The 27,721-nt window shown below is 38.0% G+C and overlaps 1 protein-coding gene across 1 annotated transcript in view; it reads right to left on the reverse strand.

The window, feature by feature from the left end:
- LOC124553343 (ankyrin repeat domain-containing protein 65-like) overlaps positions 1 to 27,495 on the reverse strand; it is an 84,329-nt gene extending 56,834 nt beyond the window's left edge. Inside the window, exon 1 of the mRNA XM_047127218.1 lies at positions 27,255 to 27,495. Within this exon, the coding sequence (XP_046983174.1) occupies positions 27,255 to 27,495 (241 nt within the window). The remainder of the gene's footprint in view (positions 1 to 27,254) is intronic.
- Positions 27,496 to 27,721: the final 226 nt, after the last annotated feature.

The raw sequence follows: 27,721 nt of genomic DNA on the forward strand, positions 1-27,721 counted from the left end.
CAGTGCTGGCAGTATAAGCAGGTAAGTGAAATACAACATTAGTTGTTGCCATTAGGCAACAGGACACATCACTGCCTTCACAAATGATATTTAAATTAAACAGCTCAAATTAAGACCAAAATACAAGTGCATAAACAACGTACACATATAGAATTTGATGGACACAAGGACTCATATGAGAAATGTTCATTTCCATTGGACATACACATACCGGATAACAGTATGGCATAATCTCAGACATGGAGGCTCATAACAAAAAACTAAATCAGCTGAACACAAAAATCAGAAAAAAACTAAACAAAACACTCTGTGGACTTCTTGAATGAGTCAGTTTCGAGTACAGCACTGCTACCCGAAGATGTTGCCATTTTGCGGCATGCATCCATACTTGGTCCTGAATTGCCAGTGTGATGAAGGGCTGCATTACCGACCAAATGGCTTCTGGCTTGCCAGCTGCAGTTAGACAGCAGTGTATTCTTTACTTCCATTTCACATACCAGGCAAAGTAATTTTTTGTAGGTAATACTGTACTGTGGCAACCAAATTTTATTGACAAATAACCAATGAAATGTGTTGTATTCTGTTCTGAATGAAGAGCAAGGAGAAAGTTCCTCTCAGATAAGACGATGTTTCAGGACTCTGCAGTTTTAACTCATAATCTGTAATACTCTGCAATTTATTTGACTGTGGTGTAGCAAACTCAAGTGACACACACAACATGATCTTTCCACTAGATGTATTTTCTTCAATACAACAATTGATTACACAGCTAAACAGATTACATATTTTATCATAAACCGTTGAGACACAAATGCTATTTCCATTATTACTAACAAGCTTCTCACAGCATTTCGCATGTTTTTTGAACATCCCTTTCAGTTCATTTTGACCTTGAGTGACTGTTTAGGTCCACAGGATGATGTAGAAAGCTACACACATGACAGAGTGCGAACTGCATCTGGAAAATTACAAGGAGTATTAAAATGCCCAACTAGATATATAGTAGGAATGTTGTTTGCAGTGTACAACTGGGAATGATACCACAAAAGACAGTATTAGGAAAGGGGTTGGGTGTCATAACATTTGTAAGTCACAATATAAAGGGTGGTCCATTGATAGTGACCGGGCCAAATATCTCATGAAATAAGCATCAAACAAAAAAACTACAAAGAACAAAACTCATCTAGCTCGAAAGGGGAACCCAGATGGCGCTATGGTTGGTCTGCTACATGGCGCTGTCATAAGTCAAACGGAGATCAACTGATAGATGGCACTGTAATAGTCACAAACGTATAAGTATGTGGTATCACACAACATTCCGCCAGTGCAGACGGTATTTGCCTCGTGATACATTACCCATGTTAAAATGGACCATTTACCAACTGCGGAAAAGGTCGATATTGTGTTGATGTATGGCTATTGTGATCAAAATGCCCAACAGGTGTGTGCTATGTATGCTGCTCGGTATCCTGGATGACATCACCCAAGTGTCCAGACTGTTCGCCGGATAGTTACATTATTTAAGGAAACAGGAAGTGTTCAACCACATGTGTAATGTCAACCACAATCTGCAACAAATGATGATGCCCAAGCAGGTGTTTTAGCTGCTGTCGCCGTAAATCCGCACATCAGTAATAGACAAATTGCGTGAGAATCAGGAATTCCAAAAACGTCAGTGTTGAGAATGCTACATCAACATCAACTGCACCCATTCCATATTTCTATGCACCAGCTACGACTTTGAACATCGTGTACAGTTCTGCCACTGCACACAAGAAATTATGGGACTATGACAGATTTTTTGCACACATTCTATTTAGCGATGAAGCGTCATTCACCAACAGCGGTAACATAAGCCGGCATAATATGCACTATTGGGCAACAGAAAATCCACAATGGCTGTGACAAGTGGAACATCAGTGACCTTGGTGGGTTAATGTACAGTGCAGCATTATGGGAAGAAGGATAATTGGCCCCCTTTTTATTAATGGCAATGTAAATGGTGCAACGTATGCTGATTTCCTACGTAATGTTCTACCGATGTTACTACAAGATGTTTCACTGCATGACAGAATGGCGATGTACTTCCAACATGATGGATGTCCGGCACATAGCTCACGTGCGGTTGAAGCGGTATTGAATAGCATGTTTCATGACAGGTGGATTGGTCGTCGAAGCACCATACTGTGGCCCACACGTTCATCGGATCTGACATCTCCGGATTTCTTTCTGTGGGGAAAGTTGAAGGATATTTGCTATCTTGATCCACCGACAACACCTGACAACATGCGTCAGCACATTGTCAATGCATGTGCCAACATTATGGAAGGCAAACTACTCGCTGTTGAGAGGAATGTTGTTACACATATTGCCAAATGCATTGAGGTTGATGGACATCATTTTGAGCATTTATTGCAATAATGTGGTATTTACAGGTAATCACACTGTAACAGCATGCGTTATCAGAAATGATAAGTTCACAAAGGTACATGTATCACAATGTAACAACCGAAATAAAATGTTCAAACGCACCTGCGTTCTGTATTTTAATTTAAAAAAATCTACCTGTTACCAACTGTTCATCAAAAATAGTGAGCCATATGTTTGTGACTATTACAGCACCATCTATCACAAAGCGAAAAAAGTGGTCGAACTAAAACATTCATATTTCTTTATGTACTACATGAATATGTAATAAAAATGGGTGTTCCTATTTTAAAAAATGCAGTTGATATCCATTTGACCTATGGCAGCACCATCTAGCAGGCCAACCATAGCGCCATCTGATATCCCCATTCAAGCTAGATGAGTTTTGTTCTTTGTAGTTTTTTCGTTTGATGCTCATTTCGTGAGATATTTGGCCCAATCACAATCAATGGACCACCCTGTACCATACTGTGTAAAGACAAGACATTGTTATTGAACAATCTTTATATAATACTGTCACAGTGGTCTGCACAGACATACACTACATATTTTATTTAAATACAAATGGTATATGATACACAAAGGATAATGTTGTTAGCAAAACTCCCGAAAAGTTCGTAATCAATTTACTTCAAATTTTTACATGATACTCTAATAAACAGTCAGTCAGGTATAGACTAAATATTTCTTTAAACAACAGTATACAGTTTTTTGTCACAATGGCCTGAAAGAGAGAAAATGCTATACTGTTCTGTGAATGTGTGTGGTTTAGTTTTCTTTCTCACAGAATGTTTCAGCTACGATAGCAGGGTATTTAGACTACTAAACAAATTGTTTCTCCCATATATATTTTATGCTCATATGTAATTTTAAACAAAAATTGAATACCATACCGTACACACAAAATGCTGTTTTCTTTTGTTCCTCCCAGTCAATTTTAACAGAAAACACAGAAGTTGTGTTTATGACTTGTTCAAATGGTTTAAATGGCTCTGAGCACTATGGGACTTAACTTATGAGGTCATAAGTCCCCTAGAACTTAGAACTACTTAAACCTAACTAACCTAAGGACATCACACACATCCATGCCTGAGGTAGGATTCGAACTGCGACTATAGCGGAAGCACAGTTCCAGACTGAGGCACCGAGAACTGCTCAGCTACAGTGGCCGGCGTGACCTACTGTGTTATGATTGGAATACTACTAAGGAATTTGAAATGTCCAAAACTTTTTAATCTTACCCATTCACAAATTACTGAAGCTTCTATCCTCATAGACTCAGCAGGCTAGGAGGTTTCTCTCATACCCAGTATAGCAATGATCCCAACTGATTTACCCATTCATTTCAAGTGACTTCTGTTTCCAAACAAAGTTTTGTTTGAAATAGCAATAAACACGGTTCAAGATCAGACAGAAGCAGTTGTGGCTGGGAGGGAGTGGGGGAGTGGGGGGAGCAAGAAGTTGTGCAGGGAGGAAGGAAGGAAATGGATATAGAGACGGGGAAGTAGGCAGAGGAAATGGACAGAGGGAAGGAGATTAGGACATGTATCAATTCCAGTACATATTTAGTAATTTTAGAGGGAGCAGGCACTTCCTGCAATGGAAGCGGCAATTGTTGAAATTAAACTTTCCAGGACAGCCACAAGTTGTGAAGCAAGGCGAGATTCGCAGCTCCCATAAAGTCTCACAAAACATCTCACCCTTCTTCACATGAGAACCTAATAACAAGTCACTGGCGCTACAACACAAGCATAGAGCCACACATAGTGTATTCCTTTATTATAGTTCTTGGTTGTTTTAAGAGAAACCATTCACCAGGACAAATTGCTATGGATAAATAATATTGTTTATATATGCAACCATTGTTATCCTGTGCAAGCATCTTCATCTCTGAATAATTCCTGCATCCTACATCTTTCTGAATCTATTTCCTGTATACACCCTTAATCTTCCTCTATGATTTTTATCCTCCACACTTCCCTCCAACATTAAATATGTGATGCCTGGATGGCTCAGAATGTACACTATTGACTGATTTCTTCTTTTAATCAAGTTGTGAAACAAATTTCTTTTCTCCCAAATTCTACTCAGCACCTCCTCATTAGTAACATGATCTACACAGCACATCCTTTGCATTCTTATGTAGCACTACATTTCAGAGGCTTGTATTTCTTCTTATCTATGGTGCTTATCATCCATCTTTCACTTCCAAACATGGCTACACTCCAGACAAATACCTTCAGAAAAAACTTCATAGCCCTTAAAACTATATTCCATCTTAACACATTTCCCTTCTTCAGAAATGATTTTCTTCCCATTGCCAGTCTACATTTTACTACATTTTATATTTTCCCTACTTTGATCATCATCAGTTATTTTGCTTCCCAAATAGCACAACTCATCTACTACTTTAACTGTCTCATTTCCTAATCTAATTACCTCAGCATAACCTGATGTAATTCGACTATATGCCATTATCCTCAGTTTGCTTTTGTTGGTGTTCAACTTATATCCTCCTTTCAAGACACTGCCCATTCTGTTCAACTGCTCTTCCAGGTCCTTTGCTTCATTTGAGAGAATGACAGTGTCATTCGCAAACCACAAAGTTTTCATTTCTTCTCTAAGTATTTCAATTCCTACTCGAAATTTTTCTTTTATTTCCTTTACTGCTTGCTAGTTGTACAGATTGAATAATACTCTGGATATTCTACAACCCTGCTCACTCCCTTCTTAACCACAGCTTCCCTTCCAACCCCCTCAACTCTTAAAAGTGCTGTCTAGTTTCTCTACAAGTTGTAAATAGGCTTTCACTCCCTGTATTTTACCCTCAATAACTTCAGAACCCTCCCCCTCCCCCTCCATGTCCAGTGGACCTCGTCATTGGTAGGGAGGCTGGCATAACTCAGTGATACAGATAGCTAAAGCATAAGTGCAATCACAACGGATCTGTTGAGAGGCAGCAGAATTTTCAGTAGTTGCAGGGATATCAGTCTGGATGATTGACTCATCTGGCCTTGTAACATCAATCAAAATGGCCTTGCTGTGCTGGTAAGGAATGAAGGAGGAAGCCACCTGGTAGAATTTTGCACAGAGCGTAACTTCATCATAGCTAACACCTGATATAAGAATCATGAAGAAGGTTGTATATGTGGTAAAGGCCCAGAGACACTGGAAGGTTTCAGATAGATTATATAATGGTAAGACAGATTTGACCTGTACATTGAAACTGAAGAAACTGCAAAAAGGTAGGAACTTAAGGAGATAGGACCTGGATAAACTGAAAGAACCAGAGGTTGTAGAGAGTTTCAGAGAGAGCATTAGGGAACGATTGACAACAACAGGGGAAAGAAATGCATTAGAAGAAGAATGGGTAGCTTTGAGAGATTAAATAGTGAAGGCAACAGAGGATCAGCTAAGCAAAAGGTCAAGAGGTAGTAGAAATCCTTGGGTATCAGAAGAGATAATGAATTTAATTGTTGAAAGGAGAAAATATAAAAATGCAGTAAATGAAGCTGCTGAAAAAGAATAAAAATGTCTCAAAAATGAGACCAATAGGAAGTGCAAAATGGCTAAGCAGGGATGGCTAGAGAACAAATGTAAGAATGTAGAAGCATATATCACTAGGTGTAAGATAGATACAGAATACAGGAAAATTAAGGGAGCCTTTGGAGAAAAGAGAACTTTCCTATATGAATATCAATAGTTCAGATGGGAAACTAGACCTAAGCAAAGAAGGGAAAGCAGAGAGGTGGAAGGAGTATACAGAAGCTTTATATAAGGGTGGTGTACTTGGGGGCAATGTTATGGAAATGGAAGAGGATGTAGATGAAGATGAAATGGGAGATATGATACTGCATGAAGAATTTGACAGAGCGCTGAAAGACTTAAGTTGGAACGAGGCCCCAGGCATAGACAACACTCCATTAGCACTACTGATAGCCTTGGGAGAGCCACCCATGACAAAACTTTTCCCCCTGGTGAGCAAGATGTATGAGACAAGCAAAATACCCTCAGACTTCAAGAAGAATATAATAATTCTAATCCCAAAGTAAGCAGGTGTTGACTGGTGAGAATAAGCTCAAGATTGGATGGTTGTTTACGTAACTAATGACGAGATACTGAATATAATTGAGGAGAAAAGGAATTTATGGCACAACTTGAGTAGAAGAAGAGAAAAGTTGGTAGGACACATTCTGAGGCATCAAGGGAGCACTAGTTTAGTATTGGAGGGAAGCATGAGGGGTAAAAATCACAGCGATAGACCAAGAGATGAATATACTAAGTAGATCCAGAAGGATGTTGGTTGCAGTAGTTGCTCAGAGGTGAAGAGGTTTGTACAGGATAGTGTAGCATGGAGAGCTGGAGTGAAGACCACAACAGCAACAACTTCACAGTTTCAAAGAGATTCCTACAGTTAACATTAACAAAAGGTTTCTCTAACTCTACAAATGCCATAAATGTAGTTCTGCCTTTCCTTATCCTACCTTATAATTTATTATAGGGCCAATATTGCTTGGCATTTTCTTATATTTCTCTGGAATCCAAACAGATCTTCCCTGAGGTCGGCTCCCACCATTTTATCCATTCTTCTCAAAAGAATTTGTATTAGAATTTGGTAGCCATGACTTAGTAATTCCTAATAGTTCTATAATATTCACACATCAACACCTGCATTATTTGGAATTCAAATTATCATATTCTTCTTGAAATCTAAGGTATTTCACCTATCTCATACATCTTGCACACTTAATGTAATAATTTCGTCTTGGTTGGCTCTTCAGAGGCTATCAGTTTACCAGAATGTCTCTGCTCCCAGGACCTTGTTTTGACTTACGTCTTTCAGGGCTCAGTGAAATTCTTCTTGCAGTATACATATACATACATACATGTTGTTGTTGTTGTTGTTGTTATTGTGGTCTTCAGTCCTGAGACTGGTTTGATGCAGCTCTCCATGCTACTCTATCCTGTGCAAGCTTCTTCATCTCCCAGTACCTACTGCAACCTACATCCTTCTGAATCTGCTTAGTGTATTCATCTCTTGGTCTCCCTCTACGATTTTTACCATCCACACTGCCCTCCAGTACTAAATTGGTGATCCCTCGATACCTCAGAACATGTCCTACCAACCGATCCCTTCTTCTAGTCAAGTTGTGCCACGAGCTCCTCTTCTCCCCAATCCTATTCAATACCTCCTCATTAGTTGTGTGATCTACCCATCTAATCTTCAGCATTCTTCTGAAGCACCACATTTCAAAAGCTTCTATTCTCTTCTTGTCTCAACTATTTATCATACACGTTTCACTTCCATACGTGGCTACAGTCCATACAAATACTTTCAGAAATGACTTCCTGATGTTTAAATCTATACTCGATGCCATTGCCAGTCTACATTTTATATCCTCTCTATTTCGACCATCATCAATTATTTTGCTCCCCAAATAGCAAAACTCCTTTACTACTTTAAGTGTCTCATTTCCTAATCTAATTCCCTCAGCATCACTCGACTTAATTCAACTACATTCCACTATCCTCGTTTTGCTTTTGTTGATGTTCATCTTATACCCTCCTTTCAAGACACTGGCCATTCTGTTCAACTGCTCTTCCAAGTCCTTTGCTGTCTCTGACAGAATTACAATGTCATCGGGGAACCTCAAAGTTTTTATTTCTTCTCTAAGCATTTTAACACCTACCCTGAATATTTCTTTTGTTTTCTTTACTGCTTGCTCAATATACAGATTGAATAGCATCGGGGAGAGGCTACAACCCTGTCTCACTCCCTTCCCAACCACTGCTTCCCTTTCATACCCCTCGACTATTATAACTGCCATCTGCTTTCTGTACAAATTATAAATAGCTTTTTGCTCCCCCTATTTTACCCCTGCCACCTTCAGAATTTGAAAGAGGGTATTCCAATCAACATTGTCAAAAGCTTTCTCTAAGTCTAGAAATGCTAGAAACATAGGTTTGCCTTTCCTTAATCTTTCTTCTAAGATAAGTCGTAGGGTCAATATTGCCTCACATGTTCCAACATTTCTACGGAATCCAAAGTGATCTTTCCCGAGGTTGGCTTCTACCAGTTTTCCCATTTGTCTGTAAAGAATTGGCATTAGTATTTTGCAGCTGTGACTTATTAAACTGATAGTTTGGTAATTTTCACATCTGTAAACACCTGCGTTCTTTGATATTGGAATTATTATATTCTTCTTGAAGTCTGAGGGTATTTCACCTGTCTCGTGCATCCTGCTCCCCAGATGGTAGAGTTTTGTCAGGACTGGCTCTCCCAAGGCCGTCAGTAGTTCTAATGGAATGTTGTCTACTCCCGGGGCCTTGTTTCGTCTTAGGTCTTTCAGCGCTCTGTCAAACTCTTCACGCATTATCATATCTCCCATTTCATATTCAGCTTCATCTACATCCTCTTCCATTTCCATAATATTGTCATCAAGAACATTGCCCCTGTAGAGACCCTCCTTCCACCTTTCTGCTTTGTCTTCTTTGCTTAGAACTGGGTTTCCATTTGAGCTCTTGATATTCATGCAAGTGGTTCTCCTTTCTCCAAAGGTCTCTTTAATTTCTTGTAGGCAGTATCTATCTTACCCAAAGTGAGATAAGCCTCTACATCCTTACATTTGTCCTCTAGCCATCCCTGCTTAGCCATTTTTCACTTCCTGTCGATATCATTTTTGACACGTTTGTATTCCTTTTTGCCTGCTTCATTTACTGCATTTTTATATTTTCTCCTTTCATCAATTAAATTCAATATTTCTTCTGTTACCCAAGGGTTTCTACTAGCTCCTGTCATTTTACCTATTTGATCCTCTGCTGCCTTCACTATTTCATCCCTCAAAACTACCTATTCTCCTTCTACTGTATTTCTTTCCCCCATTCCTGTCAATTGTTCCCTTATGCTCTCCCTGAAACTCTGTACAACCTCCATTTCTTTCATAGATACATACATACATTAATCCTTGTTCCATAGATCATGAATAGGATATTTCATAATGATGTGGAACATGTCACTTTAACATAAGTTTTCCTCACACAAAATAATTAACGATTTTTTTAATTTTTATTTTATTTTATTATTTATTTATTTATTTATTTACAGTTACTGCTTCATATCTAAGTATTCACCTATTGAATAGAGGGAGTTGTCATTCAGAAATGCTTTTAATTTGCTTTTAAATGTTGGTTGGCTATCTGTCAGACTTTTAATACCATTTGGCAAATGATCAAAGATTTTTGTGGCAGCATAATTCACTCCTTTCTGTGTCAAAGTGAGATTTAATCCAGAATAGTGAAGATCATCCTTTCTTCTGATGTTGTAGCTATGTATTTCACTGTTATTTATGAACTGGGATGGATTATTAATGACAAATTTCATAAGAGAATATATTTATTGCAAAGGTACTGTGAATATCCCCAGTTCCTTAAATAAATGTCTGCAGGGTGATCTTGGGTGGGCTCCAGCTATTATTCTGATTACATGCTTTCGTGCAATGAATACTTTCTCTCTTAATGATGAATTGCCCCAAAATATGATGCCATATGAAAGCAGTGAATGAAAATAGGCATATTAGGCCAATATACTGATATGTTTATCACAAAAATAACCATAACATCATCAGTAGCTGAAGCTAACCTTCTCAGCAGATCATCGATGTGTTTCTTCCAATTCAATTTCTCATCAATGCACACACCCAGAAACTTTGAGTATTCTGCCTTAGCAATAGACTTCTGTTCATAGTCTACATTTATCAATGGTGTTATGCCATTTATATCACAGAATTGTATAAACTGTGTTTTCTCAAACTTTAGTGTGAGTCCATTTGCAGAGAACCATTTAATTAGATTAGATTAGATTTACTTTCATTCCAATTTTCTGAAAGACATTATTTACAATTTCCTCAGCTGATTCTTGCTTGTTGGGTGTGATTACTATACTTGTATCATCCGCAAAAAGAACTGGCTTTGCATCTTCTTTAATATAGAATGGCAAGTCATTAATATATATTAAGAAATTTAAGGGTCTCAAGACTGAACCCTGTGGGACACCATTCTTGATACCTCCCCAGTTAGAGGACTCTGCTGAGTTTTGCAGACTACCTGTACTGTTAATTTCAGCCTTCTGCAATCTTCCAGTTAAGTATGAATTAAACAATTTGTGCACTGTCCCACTCATACTACAATACTTAAGGTTATCTAGAAGGATTTCATGATTCACACAATCAAAAGCCTTTGAGATATCACAAAATATCCCAATGGGTGATGTTTGGTTATTCAATGCATTTAACATTTGATCAGTGAAAGCATATATAGCATTTTCTGCAGAAAAGCCTTTCTGAAAACCAAATTGATATTTTGTTAGTAGTTCATTTTTACAAATATATTATGCTACTCTTGACGACATTACTTTTTCAAGAATTTTGGATAAATGTGTCAGAAGTGAGATTGGGCGGTAGTTGTTAGCACCAGTTTTATGCAATGGTTAAACAATACCACATTTCAGTCTATCTGGAAAAATGCCCTGTTCCAGTGAGCTGCTACATATGTGCCAGAAAATCCTACTTATTTGTTGGGAACAAGCTTTTAGTACTCTGTCAGAAATGCCATCAATTCCATATGAGCTTTTGCTTTTGAGTGAATTTATTATTTTCCTTCTTTGAGTAGGAGAGGTGGGTTCAATTTCAATGTTATCAAATTGTATAGGTACTGCCTCTTCCATATACTGCCTTGCATTTTCTAATGAATAGCTGGATCCTATTTTCTCTGCAACACTTAAAAAACGATTATTACAAATGCTTTCTACTTCAGACTTCTTATTAACAAACTTTTCATTGTGTTTGATAGAAATGCAGTCTTCCTCTGCTCTCAGTTGCCCTGCTTCCCTTTTAACAATATTCCAAATTATTTTAATTTTATTATCAGATGTGCTAATCTCAGACATAATGCGCATACTTCTGGACATTTAAATAACTTTTTTTAATACAGTTTAGTAGTTTTTATAATGTTTCACTGTTTCAGGATCACTACTCCTCCTAACCATAAGATACATATCCCTTTTCTGTTTACAAGATAATTTTATCCGTTTAGGAAGCCATGGCTTTTTACATAGTTTCCTACAATTATATTTCACTGCTTTCTTAGGGAAACTGTTTTCAAATATACTCACAAATGTATCATGAAATAGGTTAAATTTTTAATTAGCATCATGTTCCCTGTACACCTCTTGCCAGTCTAACTGTTGCAAGCTTTTCCTAAAATTTTGAATCGTAAAATTGTTAACTGAATGCACTAATTTGGAGGACTGTTTTACATTACTGTGTGGAGCTATATCATATACTGTAACTAGCTGCGCGTTATGACCAGACAGACCATTCTTAATGGAAAAGTTTTTATTTGATTAAATTTATCTTGGTCTATGAAAATGTTATCTGTCAGTGTGCTTTTTTCCTGTCCCACCCATGTAGGAAAATCAATAACTGATGTCAAATTGAAAGAACCAAGTAATACTTCAAGGGAAAGCTTCCTATCGGACTCTTTCATAAAATCTACACTGAAATCCCCACAAACAATAATTTACTTTCCTCTGTCTGACTGATAGCATCAAGGAATCCAAGTTTTTCAAAAATAGTTGAAAATTTCCCAATGGGGACTTATACACAGCAACAGTTATAAAATTTCCATTATTTAGTATAAGCTCACATGCACATGGTTCTATATGTTGTTCTACACAAAATTTTTTAGTTTCCAAATGTTTCACACTGTGACAGATTTTAACAAATATGGCAACTCCTCCTCTCTCCATAGTGTCTCTACTTAAATGTGCTGAAAGCTTATATCCACCTACATTTACCATTTCCATGCCTGTGACTACATGATGTTCAGACAGTCAAGTACATCTATTCCACCCTCAGTTTGCTAAAGCTTCTAAATGAACAAGAAGATCATATACTTTGTTTTTTAATCCCCTGATATTCTGATGCAATATACTAACATTATTTTTCACTGTGCTTTTATGTGAATCTTGTTACATACTAACATTATTTTTCACTGTACTGTTATGAGAATCTTGAGATATTTCAACATGCCTAGTACCTGCTTGTCTGAACCTCTCATTAAGCTTAATTTCAGTCAATCTATGATGACTGGACACTGATCTTAGTCTCGAAAAGTACTCCCATGAGTTTCAGTGCCCCCCACCCCCATTAAAGACACCAATCAGCTTATTCTTCCCTTTCCTATTGAGATTCAGGCCATGCCTTGTGAAGTCCCACTTACCAATCCCATCAACAGGAATCAAACCTATGTCTGTCAAAGTTGCCGCCCGAAGCAGCTGATCTAGCTCCTTATTGACCCTCCTGACAGAGCTATTCAGTTGGGGCCGATCATATTGCATGAAAGCAGGAACCAAGCCAAAAACGTGTGTTTTGTTGCAGATGCTATTTTTACCAGGTCACACTCAATATTGTAGCCCTGATCCCTATCAATACTGTTTCCCACTCCACCCACTACCACAACATGATCCTGCTTTGTAAAACCCTTGCACAATGATCCTACATCCTCTATCACTTGGCTAAGATATGCACTAGGCTTGAAAATACTTGTGACCTGGTACCTGTCACCTAATTTTTCCTGCAAGATCTGGCCCACACATCTTCCATGCCTACTACCTAACAACAGAACTTTTCTCCAACTTTCTACTTCTTTTTTGTAACAGTTGGTTTCCTAGTGAAAGTCTGTTGAGTGCTGACTACACTTACATCTGCTTGAGCCTCTTCCTTAGTTGACTGAGGTTCGAGGAAAAATCTGTTGTTTGTGCCAATGATTAAACTGTCAGATACAGTTCTCTTTCTGTGGCCCCTCTTCCTTGCTACCACTTTCCACCTGTCTTCACCCTTCTCCTCCCTTAACTTCAACAGTTCTTCCCTAGCACTATCCAGTTCAGCCTGAAGTGATCTAATCTTCCCTTCGTGTTCCACTATTTTCCTATCTCTTGAACATAATCTGCAGTACCATGGAAGAAACCCATAATTTACTTCTCCGATTCCCATGCCACTACATTCACCCCAATGTAACCAGCTGCACAGGACCCCAGAACTGACTTTCCTATGGGAGCTCAAAAACTTCCCACTCATGGTTGTTTACAATATTTTTACAAAATTTATCTAGGCAATAACAGTAATATTCAATTAACTACAGATCACAAGAGTCACCAAAGTTATGTGGAACACTAATATATGAGTATAATATTAATATAGTAATGTAATGCAGTTAAACTAACATTAAAAGTCAAAACTTGTATACCCAAAAAATTAGGCCTACGATTGTGTATGCACGATACAGACTTTATGCATTTTGAAAGGAAATAAAAGATAGAACTTAAAACCTTTAATTCCCTGAGTAGATATATATAAATAGATGTATAATGAAATCAACTTAAATTCTTCAATTGGTGTTCGTTGTTGTGGTCTTCAGTCAAGAGACTGGTTTGATGCAGCTCTCCATACTACTCTATGCTGTGCAAGCTTCTTCATCTCTCAGGTCCTACTGCAACCAACATCCTTCTGAATCTGCTTAGTGTATTCATCTCTTGGTCTCCCTCTACAATTTTTACCCTCCACATTGCCCTCCAATACTAAGTTGGTGATCCGTTGATACCTTAGAACATGTCCTACCAACCGATCCCTTCTTCTAGTCAAAACGTGCCACAAATTTCTCTTCTCCCTAGTTCTGTTCAGTACCTCCTCATTAGTTATGTGATCTACCCGTCTAATCTTCAGCATTCTTCTGTAGCACCACATTTCGAAAGCTTCTATTCTCTTCTTGTCCAAACTATTTATGGTCCACGTTTCACTCCATACATGGCCATATTCCATACAAATACTTTCAGAAACTACTTCCTGACACTTAAATCTATACTCGATTTTAACAAATTTCTCTTCTTCAGAAATGCTTTCCTTGCCATTGCCAGTCTACATTTTACATCCTCTCTACTTCAAACATCATCAGTTATTTTGCTCCCCAAATAGCAAAACTCCTTTACTACTTTAAGTGTCTCATTTCCTAATCTAATTCCCTCAGCATCACTCGACTTAATTCAACTACATTCCATTATCCTCGGTTTGCTTTTGTTGATGTTCATCTTATATCCACCTTTCAAGACACTGTCCTTTGGTGTCTCTGACAAAATTACAATGTAGTCGGCGAACCTCAAAGTGTTTGTTATTTCTCCATGGATTTTAATACATACTCCGAACTTTTCTTTTGTTTCCTTTACTGTTTGCTCAATATACACATTTAATAACATCGGGCATAGGCTACAATGCTGTTTCACTCCCTTCCCAACCACTGCTTCCCTTTCATGCCCCTATACTCTTATAACTACCATCTGGTTTCTGTACAAATTGTAAATATCCTTTTGCTCCCTGTATTTTACCCCTGCCACCTTCAGAATTTGAAAGAGATTATTCCAGTCAACATCGTCAAAAGCTTTCTCTAAGTCTACAAATGCTAGAAATGTAGGTTTGCCTTTTGTTAATCTATTTTCTAAGATAAGTCGAAGGGTCAGTACTGCTTCACGTGTTCCACCATTTGTACGGAATCCAAACAGATCTTCCCCGAGGTCGGCTTCTACCAGTTTTTCCATTCGCCTGTGAAGAATTTGTTTTAGTATTTTGCAGCTGTTGCTTATTAAACTGATAGTTTGGTAATTTTCACATTTGACAACACCTGCTTTCTTTGGGATTGGAATTATTATATTCTTCTTGGAGTCTGAGGGTATTTTGCCTGACTCATACATCTTGCTCACCAGATGGTAGAGTTTTGTCAGGGCTGGCTCTCCCAAGGCTGTCAGTAGTTCTAATGGGATGTTGTTTACTCCCAGGGCCTTGTTTTGGCTTAGGTCTTTGAGTGCTCTGTCAAACTCTTCATGCAGTATCATATCTCCCATTTCATCTTCATCTACATCCTATTCCATTTCCATAATATTGTCCTCAAGTACATCACTGTTGCACAGACTCTCTATATACTCCTTCCACCTTTCTGCTTTCTGTCCTTTGCTTAGAACTGGGTTTCCTTTTCTCCAAAAGTCTCTGTAATTTCCCTGTAGGCAGTATCTACCTTACCCCTAATGAGATATGCCTCTACATCCTACCATTTGTCTTATATATTTTCTGTTACCCAAGGATTTCTACTAGCTCTCGTCTTTTTACTTAATTTATCCTCTGCTGCCTTCACTATTTCATCCCTCAAAGCTACCCATTCTTCTTCTACTTATTTCTTTTCCCCATTCCTGTCAACCGTTCCCTGATGCTCCCCCTGAAACTCTCTGCAACCTCTGGTTCTGTCCGTTTATCCAGATTGCATCTCCTTCAAATCCCAACTTTTTGCAGTTTCTTCAGTTTTAATCCACAGTTCATAACCAATAGATTGTGGTCAGAGTCCACATCTGCCCCTGGAAATGTCTTACAATTTAAAACCTTGTTCCTAAATCTCTGTCTTACCTTTATATAACCTGTCTGAAACCTTCCAGTATCTCCAGGGTTCTTCCATGTATACAACCTTCTTTTATGATTCTTGAACCAAGTCTCAGCTATGATTAAGTTATGCTCTATGCAAAATTCTATCAGGGGGCTTCCTCTTTCATTTCTTACCCCCATTCCATATTCACCTACTATGTTTCCTTCTCTCCCTTTTCCTACTATCAAATTCCAGTCACCCATGACTATTAAATTTTTGTCTCCGTTCACTATCTGAATAATTTCTTTTATCTCATCATACATTTAATCAGTCTCTTCATCATCTGCGAAGATAGTTGGCATATAAGCTTGTACTACTGTGGTAGGTGTGGGCTTTGTGTCTATCTCGGCCACAATAAAGCGTTCACTATACTGTTTGTAATAGTTTACCCGCACTCCTATTTTTTTATTTATTATTAAACCTACTCTTGCATTACTCCTATTTGATTTCGTATTTATAACCCTGTATTCACCTGACCAGAAGTCTTGTTCCTCCTGCCACCAAACTTCACTAATTCCCACTATATCTGACTTTAACCTATCCATTTCCCTTTTTAAATTTTCTAACCTACCTGCCCGATTGAGGGCTCTGACATTCCACACTCCGATCTGTAAAACATCAGTTTTCTTTCTCCTGATAACAATGTCCTCCTGAATAGTCCCCACCTGGAGACTCGAATGGGGGACTATTTTACCTCCAGAATATTTTACCCAAGAGGACGCCATCATCATTTAACCATACAGTAAAGCTGCATGTCCTCGAGAAAAATTATGGCTGTAGTTTCTGCTTGCTTTCAGCCATTCACAGTACCAGCACAGCAAGGCCGTTTTGGTTAGTGTTACAAGGCCAGATCAGTCAATCATCCAGACTGTTGCCCCTGCAACTACTGAAAAGGCTGCTGCCCCTCTTCTGGAACCACACGTTTGTCTGGCCTTTCAACAGATACCCCTCTGTTGTGGTTGCACCTATGGTATGGCAGTCTCTATCACTGATGCATGCAAGCCTTCCCACCAATGGCAAGGTCCATGGTTCTTTAAAAAATGTCTTAAATTTATATGTAAACATACGTCTATAGAATGCAGAAACCGGCCGTTAGATTTTTTTTTTTTAGTAATACTTTGAAATGAGTGAAACATTCAATAGATAATATAAAACAGACTAATTAACTTCATTACAGTGAAATATTAACTTAATTGACAGTTATTATAGAATTAATTACTTATCTTCATGAGCTTAATATTCAATTGTGTGCAATCTCTGGCAGTTCTCTCTCCCGTCTCACCATCTATGTTCTCTTCCCCTTCTGTAACATTGCCTTCAAGCTATGCTTCTCCCACTTTACCCTTCTTTGATACGATAGGTTTTCCATCTGAGCTCTTGGTACTCATACAGCTGCTTCTCTATTCTCCTACGCACCTGTAAGAGGAATCTGCCTTTCCCCATCTGATATATGGATCTTAAGCCTTATATTACCTTTCTACTCATATTTTAACATAAAGGTAAGAGATCTTTCGTCTTTTGCAATAACTATCAGACATGTTTCGCCTATAGAATTAATGTACGCGTAGTGTCCTAGAATACTTAGTCGAACATTATATATGTTACTACTATGTAGCACTTCTGCTGTGAATTTTGCATGGTGGACTACAATAATGACATGATTAATACATAACATGACACTTTTTTGGTGGCATAAATATATACCACACGTCATGAATTGCATGACATGAGTATGAATAATATGGATCGTAAAAAGTGTGAACTTTCGTTGGCTTATAGTAACTCCATTAATGGTCTAAAAATACAAACTTGTAAAGATGCATCATATTTCACCAGCCATTCAACAAAACTGCAAAATGTGAAATAAAATTAACTGTCCTTTAAGATTTCTTTGAACAGCGTGGCTGTGCCATACAGCTGTTGTATGACATCGCCAGCAGGTGGCACTGTGCACGCCCACACAGAATGTGGCGGGGGAGAGACAGAGAGAGAGAGAGAGAGAGGGGGGGGGGGAGGGAGAGAGAACAGTCATACGACTTGCAGTGCTGTTGAAAAACGTTTTTAACACTCCGAAATCTTCCTATCATATACGAGGGCTATCCACAAAGTACATTACGTTTTGGAATTAAAAATAAATAAAGTATTGGAAATTTTTTTTTATTATATACAGATGAAAGCCACACTTAAGTACTACTTTTCTACATAGTTGCTATTTAAATTAAGGCACTTATCATAGCGATGGACGAGCTTGGAAATTCCATCGTCGTAAAATTCGGCCGCCTGTGCCTTCAATCACGTGGTTCCCTCTTCTTGAAGCTGTGCGTCATCATCAAAATGCTGCATAGCCAACCACTTCTTCATTGCTGGGAATAATTGGAAGTCGCTCAGTGCCAAGTTGGGACTGTATGGCGGATGAGGAAACAACTCCCACTTAAAAGATTCGAGAACTTCATGAGTGGCTTTTGCCGTGTGGGCCCGGGTGTTGTCGTGAATCGGCAAGATCTTTGAGCCCGACCTTCCCCTGCGCTTGTTTTGTATTGCTCTTCTGAGGTTGTGCAGAGTTTGGCAATACCTTTGAGAGTTTATTGTAGTGCCTCTTTCCAGGAAATCCACAAAAATCACACCTTTTCTGTCCCAAAAGACAGTCGCCATTACCTTCTTTGCCGACATTGTTTGCATGCATTTCTTGGTTTTTTGGGGGGAATTTGTGTGCCCTCACTGCATTGACTGCAATTTTGTCTCACAGTTCACATGCTTAACCCATGTTTCATCACCAGTAACAATGCGTTCGAGTAATGAGTCGCCATCTTTCTCATAAGCGTCCAAAAACGTTAACGCTGCAGCCTTCGCTGATTTTTGTGAATCTCTGTCACGATTTTTGGTATCCATCTTGCACAAAACTTGTGGTAACCAAGCTTTTCGGTAATGATTTCATGCAACAAACTTCGTGAAATTTGTGGAAAACTCATAGAGAGTTCCGTTATTGTGAAATTACGGTTTTCACGGACCGCAGCATTGACTTTTTCGACAAGTTCGGCAGTCACTATGCTGGGTCTTCCAATTCGCTCTTCGTCGTGAACGTTAGTTTGGCCATTTTTAAATTTTATGACCCTTTGATGCACTCCACCTTCAGTGATTATGTTGACCCCATACACTTCACAAAGCTTCCAATAGATTTCTATTGATGTACAGTTTTTTGCAGTCAGAAACCTTATTACAGCACGCACTTCACACTTTGCGGCATTTTCAATTAACGCTGACATTTCAAACTGTCACAGTAACTCAACGGGGTACAGCACGAACCTCTCACTAGCATGGCAGGATGCTGACTGAGCGGCGGAATGCCATGACACCAAGATGGCCGCGCTAGCCCTGTCCCTAATGGACACAAACAAAAACGTAATGTACTTTGTGGATAGCCCTCGTAATTATTTGGAGAGAGAGAGAGAGAGAGAGAGAGAGAGAGAGAGTACAGTCATACGACTGGCAGTGCTGTTGAAAAAGTTTTTTACGACTCCGAACTCTTACTATCGTATAATTATTTGCAAGTACAAATATGGTAAACTGTGGTACACTTCAGCATGCCCTATATTGGGTCAGAGAACACAATTTAAAACGAATACAAAGCTACATACATAAGCTCTTACATGGATTGACTTGTTAATGGAACATTCGATAGAATAAGCTACTAAGCCTAAATATGTTTAACTTGTATGCAGTCTCTGTTTCTGTAAAAACCCTCAAATAGACGTGCGTTACTTGCAATTGCCACATGATTGTAATACACACGCAAACTGCTGTTAAAGACAACATACAGAACACCTGTTACAACTGTCACATTTACCTATTGTGGCAGATGACGCTCAGCTTAGTAATCTTAAGATTCTAGTCGCTGTCAGTGTATGTAGACCGCTATGATCATATTTGGCTCTACTAGTAAACAGCAATCGGCTATTCAGTTGCCTCTGTGTGATATGAATCTGTTCACAAGTGTTAGCTTCAATTACAGCTTTAACATCAATGTGTGCAATTCCTAGCATAGTTTTTATAAATTTATGACATAATTTGGGTTAATGGAAGAGTCTGATACCATCACTCTGGTTTGGCCCGTGCTGTAATGGTGTTGTTGTGTGTGACAACACTACAGTGTGATGTTTTTCAGTTGGTTGGTATGGTAGATGTTGTGTTGTTGCATTTGATGGTGCCCTCTGTTTGTAGATGTGGACATGATGAGTTTAATACGAGCTATTGGATTCATTTGAGTTTTGGTTGTCATCATGCTAACATGGTCATAAGTTCAGGTAGTTGGTGCAGTAACGTGGGTAGTAGCAGTGTTTTAAGTGAATTACTAAGGTTTGTTTCTGTTTCTGTGTATGGAGTTTTTGTTAGGACTGATTAGTTTGGTATTTGTTGTGCAGAAAGAAGTCTAATTTTGTTATTGATTTTTAGTTCAGTATGGATATTACAGTGAAATGCACAAATGCATATGTGTGTGTGTGTGTGTGTGTGTGTGTGTGTGTGTGTGTGAGAGAGAGAGAGAGAGAGAGAGAGAGAGAGAGAGAGAGAGAGAGAGAGAAGAGTGTGTATTTGTATGGGAGCATAGGTGTGTGTGGTGGGTAACGTAGGTGGAATTGCCAGAGACTTTTGTTGGTAAGTAATTTTTGTTTTGATTGTATTCCACAGTTATTGTGATGCTTCATCTGTTCATATTTATGGCAGGTCGATTGTGTTTTAATTCATGTAGTGATTATGGGGTAATTGGGTTTCTGTGTTGTTGGGGTTTTGGTTCCACTTTTAGGAGTTGCAGGTGTCGGTTTTTCGGTATCAGTAGTTGAAGCGGAGCTATATAAGTCAACAGAAATGTGCAATTCCATGCTTTGGAGATGTAGGTGTTATGGTGTTTTGGTATTGATACCTGACGTTAAGCTATATAGGTCAAGGGAAATGCCTGATTCCTGTGGTTTTGTTGGCATAGGAGAGTGTTGTAATTTAATTTTTGTTTTAGGATGATTTGGTGGTTTTTTTATTATTGTATATTTAGCTTGTCCTAGCCCTAAAACCCCAATTTTACACAATTGTCCTGTTAGCTTCAGTTTGTTTTTGGAGTGTGACATTATTGTGTTAATCCCCCCCCCCCGCCCACGCCCCGCCCCCCCTTCCCAGGTTCGTTGGCATAGTTCAAAGCAGACTGGTCAAATCGGATGCTTCTGTTATGTCCATTTATTCAACATCGAATGATTCATTGCATATGTGTAAATACAGGTTACAATTCTTGATGCATAGCACAATAATACATCTTCTGAATATGTCATTGGTTAACAAAATGATTAAATTATAAATAAAATGGTTTGCTTAACACTATTTACATATTTTTTGAAGCACTTCTTATTCTGCATGTAAGTACACTACTCTTCTAATGTATAAAATGCATATGTAACAGGAATTTTTTTAGCTGAAATTTAAGCTCCATTGTGAGTAGGGTCATACCTGTACTTGGAAATGCATTGGCTAACTTTAAACCTGCTTATTGTTCGCTCTTTCCATAGAGTACTGTTCTGTGGGACATTATAAGCAATCAGTTTATGCAAAAGTATTTTATGGTTGACCTGGTGAAAGTTCTTCAGTAGGTGAAGGGACTACCCACTACCTTCCAACTGGAGTCAAGGTTGTCAAATGAGTGATATGTGTCTGCAATTAAGAGGTGGCTATGTTTATCTCCAGTTTCGGAGTGGGCATTACTACAGCATATTTCTGTCTGATGGAAAATATCCTTCGAGTCATTGATTGATTACTAGAATAGCTTAATACCAGTTCCATTGTCAGCAAAAGATGTTAATATCTTGAGGTAAACAGTCATAGGCAGCAGAATTGCTATTTTTTATTGACCTAATGAGTTTTGAAATTTCCTTTGGGGTTGAATTTTTGGAACTAATTTAAGTTGGTGTTGCATGCAGTGTCTGCACAACCATCTGTATTCCATTGTTTGTTACTGGGTGCAGCCACTGGGGGGGGGGGGGGGGTAATCTTTTAATTTGGTTGCCAATGATTTGAAAGTGACGCCATTTCTGTTGGAACTACTTTCTGGCGGCTCAGTTTCATTTGAATTACTAGTTTTGTTTGTTTCTTGTTTAATGATATTCCGAATAGTTATTGACTTCATTTTGGAGTGTTTCATTTTTTGAGGATAATGCACTAGTTTTTATTTTTTAATGTCAGAGTGGAGAATTCGACAATAAAGATGGTAATGTAGTTTGAAACCCTGACTACTGCTCTGTTCTGTGAATTACATAGAGCTCTCACTGTGTAGCACAACATACTTTAATCCCAGAAGTAATCCACCCTTTATCCTGCATCACTTCAGTTTAATTCTTTATTTGTTGTATGCAAAAACAAGACCCAAAACGTTGAATTTAACTGAATTTTATTTGATCCTGTAGGATTACATGGTATACAGTGTACGTCCATGTAATATAGGACATGACAAAAACACAAAAAATTTCATTGTCACATACTTCATAACCATTGTAATATCATTGATTATAATTAACAGTATTTAAAGTTTATGTGACCAGAAATTTAATGTCGCAGGAATATGTCTAAGAAAGAGATAAATTTTTCATCAACACTGTCTGTTTTATAAATTTTTTCCTGCCGTTCTATTGTAGTTTCTTTTGAACCATGATGATCAAGTCATCGTTTATGATTTTGCCATATAATACATGCTATGAACTATACCTAATATGATTTTGCCATATAATACATGCTATGAACTATACCTAATAAAAATACAAATATCTCTTGCACATTGTGCAGCTGCAGATGAAAATGGATCAATAAATCAAATTAATAAGCTCTTCAATCCTTGTAGAGACTTTTATTGTACACTCAATGTGGAATAGTTTTAATTATGTGCGGAGGCCCTACTTAGAAAACCTTAAAATGACTACCTGGTATTAAAAACGTGGTTCTCCTTTCTGTTGTTCTATTAAGAGCATAGAAAATTTACACTGCAAACACTGACAAGTCTTTGAACAAACATTGATACTACAAAATATTATTCAGTACACTCAATTGGATCGAAATTTAGCCTGCAAAAACTTGTTTGAAAATTTCATATGAATGTTAACATTGCAGACCGGACATAAATAAAACACAACCTTCGTAGCTGTTTTAAATTATGTTCTCTGAACCAACATAGTGCATGGTGAAGTGCACCACACTTCACCGAATTTGTATTTGCAAATAATTATACACAATACATAGAGACATTCCTGCTTCAGTCAAGTACAGGAATACAACACTAGACATAAAAATGGAGACATGTCAGTTCTGACACTACATATAGACTAACAAACTTGATCTAAGGGGGATACCACCTGTCTGCTTTGACCAGTGACATCATCACCATGCTGAAGAACCCTATTTCAAGTGTATCCAACATAATGACTGAAACATTGATTGTAATCCAGAAAAATACAAACACTGTTGTTGTTGTTGTTGTCTTCAGTCCTGAGACTGGTTTGATGCAGCTCTCCATGCTACCCTATCCTGTGCAAGCTTCTTCATCTCCCAGTACTTACTGCAACCCACATCCATCTGAATCTGTTTAGTGTATTCATCTCTTGGTCTCCCTCTACGATTTTTACCCTCCACGCTGCCCTCCAATGCTAAATTTTTGATCCCTTATACAAACACCATGTGAACCAATATACTGAACGAAACCAATGAAATTTTGGGAAAACCACAGGAAAAAAATGGTGTTTTTGGTAGGGATGAACTAAAAATTCAATAAAAATAGTTAGTTAAATTCATGCAAAATACACAATAGGATCACAGTATCTAAATCTCAACCTTAGCCCAGGATATCAAGAACCATGCTCCAGCCCTCCACAGCTCCAAAAGGCAGTATGCCAATCTCCAGTTAATATATACTGCTTAACCCTAGCCAGGATTCCAATAATCACCCCCTGTACCTCTCCAAAATCCAGTATCCCAATTTCCAGTTCACCTATACAACTCAATTGTAGAGTAAAAATGCAGAGTTAGCAGTGTTAGCGGCCTTACTGTTGCATGTTGCAGTTGGTAGCTGTATGCACAGTGAGTTATTGGAGGTGGACGGCACAAATGATGAGTCAGATGGTACAAGATAGCAGAACCCGTGAGAAAATAGAAAATGTCATAAGCAGATCAAAGTTTTTTAATGGAATTGTGACAGAACGTAGGTGAATCAGTGTTCCTTAATGAAATCAAGGGAGAAGATAAGTTGATCAATGTCTTTAGTTAAATCTCGGGAGAAGGTCAGTGGATCAATGTTTATTAATAATATAACTGCACACTGGATATATTAATAAACATTGATTCACCTGCTGTTTCCCATGATTTAATTAAAACATTCATCACCTTACTCAGTGGTTACATGGACATCTAAGAGTACCATTTAAATTTTATAACATATTCTGTTGTATATGACAAGATTCTGCACACCACATAATTTTGGACACTGCACGTCATGATGACAGTAGCACACTAAATGACACAGTATCATACCCCTCAAACACATCACCATCACATAACTAAACAGTTAAGAGTATGCCACCTCTTCATATACCGTGCCCTCTACATCAACATTTCACTTCCACTCCAAAACAAATACATCACTTCTCAATGGCATCACACAACATATCAAGGCACAGCACAGCTTTATCATGGGTCAAAGCAAGCAGTGGTCTCCTACAACTTATTTAAGATTATAATATTTAGACTGGTAAGTTTTCAGACAGGTATTATTTTACATACGTACCATATTTAAAAAAAACTATGGTTATAATGCATGTGGTGTTACTTTTTAGGCAGGTTTTATTTTATGTGATTTTCATTCAAGCAGTTTTCTACACTATAATAGCTGTTACTCTTCAACTATTTTTCCAGGTCTCCTTCACTATTTTTCAAATTTGAGTTACGCTTCTCTTTCCAGATTATGTTTATAAATTTCACAAACATGGAGTTTCTTCATGTAGTTTTAGTCTGTGGATATGTAATATGTAATTTGCTCTCCTTCTTGTCTCAAATGAGTCTTATGTTTGCAGTGTTGTTTCATTTTAACTCCCACCATGACTCAATTTTTTTCCCATGGTCTAAAGATTTTAAGTAGATTGGTCTTATAAACCCTGGGAAAATTACACTATACCTAAGGATGGAAACATAATATGGATAGTATGCAGTTTCTTTCACAGTTAAATCAGCCATATTATATACAACAATTATGACACATCTGTGACTGTTCTGTTGGTTCAGTAGGCTGTGCACATGATAACTACACAACATATTTTTATTCACTAGTACACAACCAAATTTGACATAGTTTGCATGTCTAATTTTTTGTCCTTATAGCTTATTTTGCTAAGAGATTGTGCTGAACGTTTTGTGGTGAAATGGGGCAGTTTCTGTTATTGCAAAGTTTGATCTAGGATATTAGTTTTGACTGATATCTCTACTTCCCCAAGAGTCTGCTCAATATGGCAGATTAAGTCTCTGTCAGTTTGACTGTAAACTATCACTGTTGAGTTATCAGCAAAGTCTATGGCATCAGACTGAACCTGACTTGGCATATCAGTATAATATAAAAAATAGTAGTGGCCCTAATATTGAACCTTATTGAAGGCCATATAGTGTGTGTGTTTCCATTAAGGAATTTCTTCTCATTACTATTAACAATTACTCCTTGCTTTCTGTTTGCCAAGTACGATGACACCCATTGAAGAGATTTTCAGTGAAAACCATAGCTGGTCAGTTTTTGGAGATGGTTATGATTTCCATATTGAAAGCTTTGGTAGGATCAAAAAACATGCCTGATACACACATTTTATTATTGTGACATCTGTTAATTTTCATGGTCAATCACTTATTGTGTGGTTGTACTGCATCCTTTCCTGGAACCATACTGATTGCATAAAATAATGCTTGGGACAAATTGAAGCTCACATGGAGAAATTTTTAAAAAAATTGGTAACTATGAGATAGTTCCATAGTTCCCCATTTCACCTTTTTGCAGTTTTATGAATTGGCAAAACTTCAGCATTTTTAATCAATCTGGATTATGTAACTCAAGGAAAATTGGTAGAGTTTGAGAACAGTGGATTTGCAGTACTATGACGGGCCTTTTTTACTATCAGAAACTCATCACAACCAATCGACGTAAAGTTTTAATAGGGACATTATGATGTTCATAGTGTCTGCCAAGGGAAACTTCCATTGCTCCTCCATCCCCCATTCCCCTCGTCGACAGACATAGTAGTAAGTTGGATAGCCTGCCAAAAACTGGACACAGATCAAGCATGAAGACAGGAAGTTGGCGTACTGAACTGTGAAAAAGAAAAAAAAAGCAGAATATGTACAGTGAATGGTTCAAGCTCCAGACGTGGAACATCAGGCCAATATCAGTAACCACAGTGTTGTGGTAATGCGGTTACAGTGTTGGAGTGCAATGGGGGAAACCAATGTTCAAATCAATCCCCCTCATGCCCCACATTTTTTTTTCCCTGCCACAAATGATGGACTGTACATCCAGTCACTGACATGTCTGTTCACTGTATTGAAATTTGTGTCTGTGTCACGGTGTAACATCCGTTTGTAGCAGTGAGGTGTAAGGAAGCAGCCTCCAGACGTACGTACTTCCTATTTGTTCTACACAAGTACCGCATGTTATGACTCTGGTGTCCATTTTACAAGTTTTGACTCTTTCATTCCTTTGTTCCAACATATTTCACAGCTGTTTATTTGTTGTTTTCATTTGTGTGAGTGATCTGTGAAGTAGGGGAGAGTGGGGCAAATTGAACCGTAAAAAATATTTCTCCGTGTTACTCATCCAATAATTTTATTACAGAGTTGTGATTTACAGATGTTACAGTTTAATCATTCAAGCATCAAATGGCCTTATATGATTGCATTGTCATTAATTGTTTTTTAGCTTCAGGCCTTTGTAGAAAATTTGGTGAATGGTTCATTGTGCCCCACATGTGGGGTACAATGAACCACTTTAAACAGGTTCATTGAAAGAACCTATTTAGCATACAAAGTAAGTGTAAATATACTTTAAACATAATGTGTACATATATTCCATGTATGGATCATATAATTAAATCTGTAGGCACACAATCATGTTACTTATTTTGGAATTACTGAACATTAATGGACGTGAAGCTGATTCCAAATTTGAAATATGATTTTTGTCTCTTTGTCACACCATCGGTAGCAGGTCGTGGGAGCACATAAAGTATGTTGCTATCTGGAACAAAAGCTTCATCCTTTACCTAATTCTTTCTCCTGCTCCACAGAAAATACCTTACGATTGTCATAGTTTGGTGTCAATCTTTCACTGGAACCACATTTAATGTCTTGAACATGTAAATGAAGAGTTGGGTAAGGTATTAGAAGAGATTTAGCTGCTTGGTGAACTGCCATGCCCTTATTAAGAACATCCTGTACAGCTTCTTTCATAATGTAATGGTCAGTTTTACCTCTGTCCATCTTCCTGCTGTATGAAAGAACCATCTTCAAACTTGATAATATAAAACAGGACTGCTGAATGTCTATGATTTAAATGCCTTAAATCCCTACACATAAGTTTTACCCACACTAAGGAAACACAGTACAGAGTGCTTGTATTGGACAATTAAAAGATTCCTGGGGCACAATGAACCATGGCTCATTGTGCCCAGGGAGAGCTTGGTTCAATGTGCCCCAACAGTAGATATTTCAAACAAAGCTCATGTGAGGT

The sequence above is a fragment of the Schistocerca americana genome, chromosome 11, assembly GCF_021461395.2.
Source record: "Schistocerca americana isolate TAMUIC-IGC-003095 chromosome 11, iqSchAmer2.1, whole genome shotgun sequence".
Taxonomy (NCBI): Eukaryota; Metazoa; Arthropoda; class Insecta; order Orthoptera; family Acrididae; genus Schistocerca; species Schistocerca americana.